A 9568-nucleotide genomic window follows, 5' to 3' on the forward strand; every position below is an offset into this window, starting at 1 on the left:
CTTTCACAATACCTCAGAGACAAAAAACATTGCTTTTTTATACTTGATTATCTAGATGGCTTATTTATATATTTTCAAAACACTTTCAGATTAATTAAAAGATAACTCTAAATTGAGAAAAGGAAGAAATGATCTCTCTTCTCTCCTGGAGGTCCACTCTACCCTTAGCATTTGGTGATTCAGTCTCTGCTCTTAATTTCTTTCTCTTCCAGCCCCCTAGCCCAGGGCACACAAGGAGCTTGGAGAAAAGGGTGAAGAAGAAGCAGGCCCATCCTCCTCTCATTTTTTGTTTCCCCTCCATTTTCCAGTTCTTTCATACATTTGAGGTATGGAAACAATAGATTTTTCTTCCCATCACCTGAACTCAAGTCCTTAACCACAGGCCCTTCCTACCTGCAGGCACCCTCCAAGCCCAGCAGACACCCATCTCCATCTACAGACCTACTAATTCCCTTATATTCCGACCCTCCTTTATAGTAATACTATCTTTTATTTTTGTATTCTGCTGCTTTGACATCTGGGGCCTTGCAGACCCTGGAGAGACGGCCCTTCCAGGGTGAGCCAATTCCTAGAGACAGCAACTAACTCACCTGCAGCACATTTTTCAAATATAAACCAAACCATCCAAAGCCCACACCCCAACCACCTCCTTCACTGGGCTCTCACACTCCAGGCCACTATCCACCAGCCCTAATCAGGTACCAAACAACTAGGGACCGCCCCTACACCCCGGAGCCCGCTGAAATGATCCAAACTAGCCAATCTAGGCCTGCTCACCCTGCCTCACCTGTTCCTTCCCACAGAAACCACAGCGAAGGCCCTTGTCCACAGTTCCCCCCTCCCTCTGCCTCCTGACCACCCCAGGTGCTTCTCCCTGTGGCTCCCCACGGTGGGGTGTGTGTCTCCTCTTGGGAACTGAGTAACAAACTATCTTTTCAGTCGCAATTGTCTCCTGATCTGTTGACCTTACTATACCTCCAATTTTCTGGTACTACACTATCTTTTAAAGGATCCCTCTAGACTGCAAGTAAAGCCAGCATCTTAATCATTTGGGGACAACTCGGATTCTGCACTTTTGGTGTTCAGTACTTTAAGTTTTATTTTACCAAGATTTAAGAATTTTTGAGCTAAATCACTGATTCACTCAAGAAACATTTATTGATGCCTTGTGTGTAGTAGGTATTGTGGAAGGCTCTGGGGAGAGGAGGAGGGGTTCACCACGTTCACAGGCAGGCTCCTGGTAGGATAGGGACTCAAAAAATATTTAAGAACAGAAGGAATGATTGAACGTCTTCACGGAGTTCACAAGCTAGAGCACATTAGTTGCTGGATCCCTGGTGTGTTCCCTTCATAAAATCATTGTCAATTTTGGGAGCTTTAAAATAGAACAAACAGATTTGTCTTGTTCTGTTCCGTTCGTTACATGACAAGCTATTCAGATTGGGAATCTAAAAAGTTATTCAATTTTTCCAAGTTATTACCAGATTTAATTGAGTTTTCTTTGGAATATCTTCACAAAAATACAGCCTAGCTATCCCTCAGAACAGCCTGAGGAAACTGTTGTTTTGGGAACAGAACATAAATATATTATTAATAATAATAGTGAACATCACCAAAGCAATCCTGAGAAAAAGAACAAAACTGGAGGCATCATACTCCCTGATCTCAAAATATACTACAAGCTATAGTAATCAAATAGCATGGCACTGGCAGAAAAAGACACACAGATCAATGGAACAGAACTGAGAGCCCAGAAATAAACCAACACATCTTTGGACAGCTAATTTTTGACAAAGGAGCCAAGAACATACAATGGAGAAAGGAAAGTCTCTTCAATAAATGGTGTTGGGAAAACTGGACAGCCACATGCAAAAGAATGAAAGTAGACCACTATCTTATACCACACACAAAAACTAACTCAAAATGCATTAAAGATATGAATGTAAGACCTGAAACCATAAAACTTCTGAAGAAAACATAGGCAGTAGGCTCTTTGATCTTAGTCTTTGCAATATCTTTTTGGAAATGTCTCCTCAGGCAAGAGAAACAGAAGAAAAAATAAAAAATGGGACTACATCAGACTAAAAAGCTCCTGCACAGCCAAGGAAACCATCAACAAAATGAAATGACAACCCACCAACTGGGAGAAGATACTTGCAAATCATATACCTGATAAGGAGTTAATATCCAAAATATATAAAGAACTCATACAACTCAACAACAAAAAAACAAACGACCTGATTATAAAATAGGCAGAGGATCTCAACAGACATTTTTCCAAAGAAGATACACAGATGGCCTACAGGTGCATAAAAAGATGTTAAACATCACTAATTATTAGGGAAATGCAAATCAAAACTATAATGAGGTATCACCTCACTCCAGTCAGAATGGCTATAATTACCAAGAGAAGAAATAACAAGTGTTGGAGAGGATGTGGAGAAAAGGGAACCTCACACTGCTGGTGGGAATGTAAATTGGTGCAGTCACTTTGGAAAACAGCATGGAGATTCCTCAGAAAATTAAGAATAGAACTAGCATATGACCCAGCTATTCCAATGCTGGATATTTATCCAAAGAACACAAAAAAGGGAATGAGTAAAGATATATGCACCCCTATGTGCATTGCAGCATTATTCACAATGGCTGACACTTGGAAACAACCTAAGTGCTCACTGACGGATGAATGGATAAAGAAGATGTGGTGTGTGTGTGTGTGTGTGTATATATATATACACAACCGAATACTATTCAGCCATAAGAAAATATGAAATCGTGCCACTTGCAACAACATGGACGGACCTTGAGGGTATTATGCTGAACAGAATAAGTCAGACAGAGAAAGCCAAATACCATATGATTTTAATCATATGTGGAAGATAAAACAACAAACAAACACATAGACGCAGAGAATAGATTGGTGGTTACCAGAGGGGAAGGGGGGTGGGAAAAGGACAAAAGGGGTAAAGAAGGACATTCATACAGTGATGGATGGAAACCAGACTTTTGGTGGTAAAAACGATGTAGTCTATACAGAAGTCGAAATACAATGATGTACCCCTAAATTTATATGTTATAAATCAATATTACCTCAATAAAATAATAATAATAATAATGGTGAACACTTATTGAACACTTAATATATGCCAGACTTTGTACCAAGCAAGGTGTATGCATTATTTTATCTAATAACAAAGCATGTGTATTATCATCCTTACTTTTCAGATGGAGAGACTGAAACTTGAAAAGGGTGAATAATTTGCTAAAATGTAGCTCAGCTAATAAAAGACAGCACCAGGATTTGAATCCAGGTGGTTACTTCAGAGTTACTCCAGAGTCTACTTGTTTAACAACTAATTCTAGATATGAGCTAAGACACTGTATACTTTCCTAAAGATACATTGCTTAGACCCAGTCTTAAAGTCCATCAAATAATCTGGGCCAATCTTCATCCCAGGAGAAATCCTACCCATTTAAAATCCTGCTACTAAACCTACAATATTTGAGTACACCAGAATCTTTCTTCTTATTCATAGTTCATTAGAATTTGTTTCTAAGCTTGCTCTGCCTGACCACCACCCACAGGGGTCTAGTTGGTCCTATAGTAAAATGAGGTACTTTCTTAAAAGCACCAGAATAGTTTCTCTCCAAAAACACTCCATAAAGAGTGGTAAGCTTTAATAACTGCTTTCATTTGCAGCATGCATTTTAGGACTCAAGCTGTTATGAGAGTGAGTTCTCTGCCTCCTTGTTAGTGACTCTTTCTGAAGGAATTTAGTTAAAATCTCGTAAAATGACTGCCTGCCTTGGCTTTAATTAATCTTTCCATTTCCATTAGTCTGGTCTAACACATACCACAGAGGTCATCTCTAGACTCAATTTACTGCATTCAGGAAAAGCTTATTCCTCTGAGTAAGATAATTATGTCCTCATAGGCCAGGCATCGGGTGACACGTTACAGAGTTTACCACTTCAGTCACCATAAACCTCGGATATTTCTTCTCTTGACACACACTTGCGCGAAAGAAATTCATAGGACATCAGGTAAATCTCAGATCTGCTCTTTTGTTTCTCTCTGTGTATGGCTACAGAGTAAACAAAATTACCATAACAGGCAGACTGAACTCTTTTCTGGCGCCTTGAGTTTCCAAATTCCCAGGAGAAACCCCGAAAGCTACTCTCTTTTCCCCCTTGCATCCAAAGGAGAAATCCAGGAGTTGCTGAGTAAGGCTTCTGATCCTTTGCCAAGCCGCCAGCTTCCTGAGCCGCTAGTCGAGCGGTATTTAATACTTCTTTCTCAAAGACCCGCCCATCCCCAACCCAGCCTAGAGTAAAGCGAGAAGACACAGCCGAAGGCTCTCATTCATTCCACAGCAAGCATTTATTGAGTGCCTACTCCGTGCCTGAGTCGGTTCCGAGGCCTCGGAGAAACAGCAGTGAACTTGTATTCTGCTTATGACTGAGCAGCCGCGGGACAGTACTTGCCAGTGATTTCAAATTCCCGCCGGAAACAAACCAAGGCGCGGAGCATGTTAAACTCAGAATCTTAGACGTCAGGGTCGGAAAAAAACCCCAGAGTCCTTGGAGCCTTGCAGCTACCTGGGGCTCTGTCCCCTACATTTACCAAAAGAGAGTATTTAATATGAGCTGCGGGGAGGAGATGTGCCCTCCTCATATTCATATGCAAAGTTTTGAGCGCGAGCATGCGCATTTTCTGGGGCCAGCCACTATAGGTTTCCTCGAAGTCTCAAGAAGGTCCGGGATCCCAAAACAATTAGAAGCCTTCCCTCAACACATCCACAGCTGGAAGAACCCAGGGGACTGCACTTGCAGTTTTGGGTAAAGGTCACTTTTTGAACCCAAAACTAATGCCTAGTAGACGTCACCTTGGCCGCGACAGCCGCTCGGCCGGTGCACACCCCGCCCAGTCCTTCCCATGCTTCAGAGCTGCGCGCACCAGCCAGCTTCGGGGTGGCTGCGAGGGGACCCACTGCCTTGGAAAGGGAGCGGGAAACACGCAGGTCTGGTGGGAAGGCGGCCTCGGTTCCCCGCAAGGAAATCACGCGCCTCTCCTCCGGACCTCCCTTGGGACGTCTCTAAGTTCTGGCCCAGACTGGTTCTCAGGGCCTTTCTGCCTGTGGCTGCAAAGTTCTCTGAGAGCAATAAACACACAGTTGCATCCGTTGGGCCTTTTCGGGACGAGACGGGTAGCCCCGCAGGTCCCTTCAGCGAGCGGCTGGGGAGCACACCTGCTCAGTTTACGGAGAGTGCGCGACCCGCACTTCCACACGCGCGCGGGGGGCACACCGCACCCAGGACACGCGCGCCGGGCGCACGGCCCGCACTTATTCACATGCACTTCACACGCAGCCGCACCTTTCCACACGCGCGCCGGCCCACACACCCGCGCCCGCGCGCACAAGGGCCGCGACTTCCGAGCGGAACTCGCGTGTGGGTCGCGCCCAGTACTTCACCGTCTGTCACCGTCGCGTCCGCCTCCTCCCCCGCCGGGTGCACCTCTAGCCGCAGAGATTGAGGGTGGGGGGCCGAGAGGGGCGCAGTCCCGCAGAGCTGCTCCTCGGTCACGAAGCGCAGTTGCACGCGGCACTGCAGGGGCGCGGGGACCCGGGCCGGAGCGGGGGCCGCAGCCATGGTGCGAGCGCCTGTGCCCAGAGCCCTAGTAGCGCCTCCTCCGCCGCGCGGCCGGCGCTCCAAGATCCTGCCAGGGGAAGGGGAGGGACTTGGAAGTGCTAGACACCTTCCTCACCTCCGCTGCAAGTTGAGTCCTCGACCTGTGGGACGCCCGCTGGCTCCTGCCAGCACCTGCCGCCCTCTGCATCTCTGCCACCGCCCCCTCCCCGCAGCGCGCTGGACCGCCGCGCCCCCCAACCGACAGGAGCGCGCGGTACGCGCCCGGATGGGCCAGCCGCCCGCGGGACGATAGCTCTGAACACAAGTTTGGAGAACGCGCGAGGCACCTGGAGGCCTTGGGGTTTGGAAGCAGAAGGGTGACACCTGCTGTTCGCTGGGACTGCTCTGCGGGCGTGGGCGCAGGGTGGAAACGACCCTGGCCCGGGCTCTCTGCTTCGTGGCACTCGCTCTCGGGGCAGTTCTGGGGCTACTGGCGCCCGCGTGTGAGCAGCCGTCGCAAGTACCGAGCTCCTTCCTCCCTGTCAGGGTCCCCACAGCAGCAGCGAGGTGGTGCGGATGCCCGGGGATTTGTGCAACTGGCTAGGCCTGAATGACCACTTTCATCCCTCATCACTTAACCCGGAATTGAAAACTTGCTCCTGGACTGTGAACTGTTTCCCTAGACGTGGGCTGGAAGGGCCAGGGAGTCCTTTTTTATTATTGTTATTATTTTACCAGGGTCATTTTGGCTTACAACGTTGTGTAAGTTTCAGGTGTACATCACTGTATTTCAGTTTCTGTATAGTCTGCATCGTGTTCACCACCAACAGTCCAGGTTTTATCATCACCACATATATGTGCACCTTTACCCCTTTCACCCTCTCCTGGACCCCCTTCCCCTCTGGTAACCACTAATCTCTTCTCCTTATCTATGTGTTTGTTTACCTTCCATATATGAGTGAAATCATACAGTATTTGGCTTCCTCTGTCTGACTTATTTTGCTCAGCGTAATACCCTCAAAGTCCATCCATGTTGTCACAAGTGGCATAATTTTGTCTTTTTTATGGCTGAGTAGTATTCCATTGTGTGTATATACACCACATCTTCTTTATCCATTTGTCCATTGGTGGGCACTTCAATAAAATGGGTATAGAAGGAAATCACCTCAACATAATAAAGGCCACATATGACAAACCCACAGCCAACATCATACTCAATGGTGAAAAACTGAAAGCTATTCCTCTGAGAACAAGGAACAAGACAAAGATGCCCACCTTTGTTCAACATAGTACCAGAAGTTTTAGCCAGAGCAATTAGGCAAGAAAAAGAAATAAAAGGGATCCAAATATGAAGGAAGTAAAACTGTCACTATTTGTGGGTGACATGATTCTATATATAGAAAACCCTAAAGAAGCCGCCAGGGTCTCTTGTTCCCAAGTTGACACCTCACTCCAGAAGCTACCTAACCTAGTCAGGTGGCTCCAGCATCAAAAGATGGAAACTCTAAACCCTGGGGAGCCAAATCACACCTTCTTAGTCTCCTGTGCCGAGAAATTGGTCTTCTGCTGCAGGGGGTTAAGAAAAGGAAGCAGTCCTTCTTTTGACGAGAGTTCCCCACAGTCATAGATTCCTGTGCCATCTAAGGACCTTTTCTTAAAATTCTGAGCCAACTTTTGTGCGTCCTTGGTCTGTGGCTTCCTGACAGAATGGATTGAGGAGAGGAAGCAAGGACTGTAAATTCATTCCATCAGGAGAATGTCCTTATTAACTAAGCAGGCTGACTTTATAAATATGAGCTTCTCTAGAAGCCCCAGGGTCTGTAACTTCAGAGTTTCTAGCTGGGACTCTTAAACCCACCCAGGCTTTATGAAGTCCCTGGTCTCATTTATCTCCCCCCTCACACCCCACCTTCCAGGGCTCCTGAAGTGGCCTCTGGATCCTCCCCTTATTCCCTCCCAAGGCTTTCCCTCCCCCTCCTCTTGCTCTTGTCTCTCTAGTATCTAAGGACCCTGCCATTCCTTCCTTTTATCTCATTCTCACTTCCTATTGCCTCATGGCTTTGATTTGTGACCTGGAAGCCCCTGGGAATCAGAGAATCTTTAAAGAGTTAGCACTGTGGAGAGGGTTTCAGGTGTGAAGGCCACAGAACACCTGCATCCTGCCCCCACCCACCCTGACCTCCTCACTGTGTCATTCTGCCTCTCCTGCTCCCAGCCTCCTCGAAGCATGTCTTGCCTTCTCCATTCCTTTTTTCCTTCCCAAGCCCTGCCTCAATGGCACTAAATACTATCATGGTACCCAAGACCCTCCAAAGTAGCAATTGGCCCTCTTTATCCTTCTGTCAAAAAGGCTGTTCAGCCTTCACATGCCGTCAGCTGTTAACTTGGAAAGTAAATCAGCGTAGAGGGGAGAAGGGGACAGATTTATACTAAAATGTGAATGATGGTTGAAAATAATTCATATGGCACTTCAAAAAGGGCAAGATCTTGACCTTAGTAGAATTCCCAACATACTCTCAAGAAACCTGGAGTTCTGTTACTTGGAACAAGCAAATAAAAAGGTTATAACAGTTTTTCCTCACATTAATGCAGGGGGAAGAAACCCAACTTAGGCTAATTTGAGCAAAAAAATCAAAATATTATGATTCACTACAAAGCTGGGAAGTCTGAGCTTTGGTCATGACTAGATTTAGGAACTCAATTAAGGTTGACCAGATGGTCTTGCCTCCTCCTTGCAGACAGGCCTTAGTCACATGCTGGAAGCAGTCACTGATTTACAGCCTTTCCACAAAGGCAAGGCTCCTTCTCCTCGAACTCCAAATCAGCTTGGGTCATTTGAAAATGACTGGCTTGCTGTGATGGGTCTACCCAACTTGTGGCTTAGACCAGGGAGACTGGAAGCTGACTAAATTCACATCATCTAAATGAGGGATGAGCAGATCACCAAAGGAAGGAGACAGCTGGGATGGCAAAGCAAGAAGTACTCATGACATCTGACCAGAGTGCTTGCTACATGCCTGGCCCTGTTCTAAGCACGTTACTTACATGAATTCATTTACTCCTCCCCACCGTCCTGGGAGAAGCATACTGTTGTAACCCTTGTTTTGACTGATGAGGAAACTAAGACACAAAGATTAACTAACTTGCCCAAAGTCACAGCTTAGAAGTAGCGTAAGTCCTCTGCAACAGTCAGACACAAAAGTAAGCCCATGAATAGCCCTTACTACCACTTCTCAAAGTTAGCAGCTAGTAGAATAATTCCTTAGTATTCCAATGGATACAGCTCAAGACCTTTAAGAGTCTCCAGAATTGGGAGCACAGAAATATTTCATACTTTCCCACTGTCTTTCATCCTCCCAACCTCACACAGAAGGTTAAGAATTCCTTAGACTTCCCCTCCCTCAAGTGTTTCACCTCCTAGTTTTATCTACACATGAGCAGTCTTTGCCCTGGTGCCAGCACTAGCAGAAAGTTCCATGAATCATCTCTTCTTATTTACCAACTAAGTATAAGGTAGATTTGCTCACATCATCTATTTGAACCATCGCTGAATTCTACTTTCTGTCTTGAGTTTATCTCAAACTTCTATTTTCTGTCTAACAGCCATCACCTTCTTCCACCTCTTCGTTTCTGTCATCAGTACTTTCTTTTCAGGGCCACCAGACTTTTCTAAAAATCAGTTCAGGAGAGTTCCTGAGAGGACAGACAAGCTCCAGCCCGCAGTGGGATATTCACTGAGAGCAGCTGGGCAGACTTACCTGCTGAGTTCCAGTCTCTAGCCTGCCAGCCTCAGCATGTGCCAGGGGAGGCTGTGTTCTGCCAGCTGAATGAATTGAATGGAGGTCAGAGGATCGGTCTGGGGAAACCAAAGCCATGCTCCAGACTCTTTCCTCTTGCTCTCCTCTAGAAAGGACAAGTCCTCTCAGAAGTGAGGGGA

General features: G+C 46.2%; 1 protein-coding gene across 2 annotated transcripts in view; it reads right to left on the reverse strand.

The window, feature by feature from the left end:
• The window catches only part of LOC103567316 (histone-arginine methyltransferase CARM1-like), a 255692-nt gene extending 249977 nt beyond the window's left edge, over nucleotides 1-5715 (reverse strand). For both annotated transcript variants that reach the window (XM_008543957.2, XM_070590673.1), the window contains exon 1: nucleotides 5475-5715. In XM_008543957.2, coding sequence (XP_008542179.1) covers nucleotides 5475-5652 — 178 coding nt within the window. In that variant the 5' untranslated portion in view covers nucleotides 5653-5715. The remainder of the gene's footprint in view (nucleotides 1-5474) is intronic.
• Between the last annotated feature and the right edge of the window lie 3853 nt (nucleotides 5716-9568).

The sequence above is a fragment of the Equus przewalskii genome, chromosome 22, assembly GCF_037783145.1.
Source record: "Equus przewalskii isolate Varuska chromosome 22, EquPr2, whole genome shotgun sequence".
Classification (NCBI taxonomy): domain Eukaryota; kingdom Metazoa; phylum Chordata; class Mammalia; order Perissodactyla; family Equidae; genus Equus; species Equus przewalskii.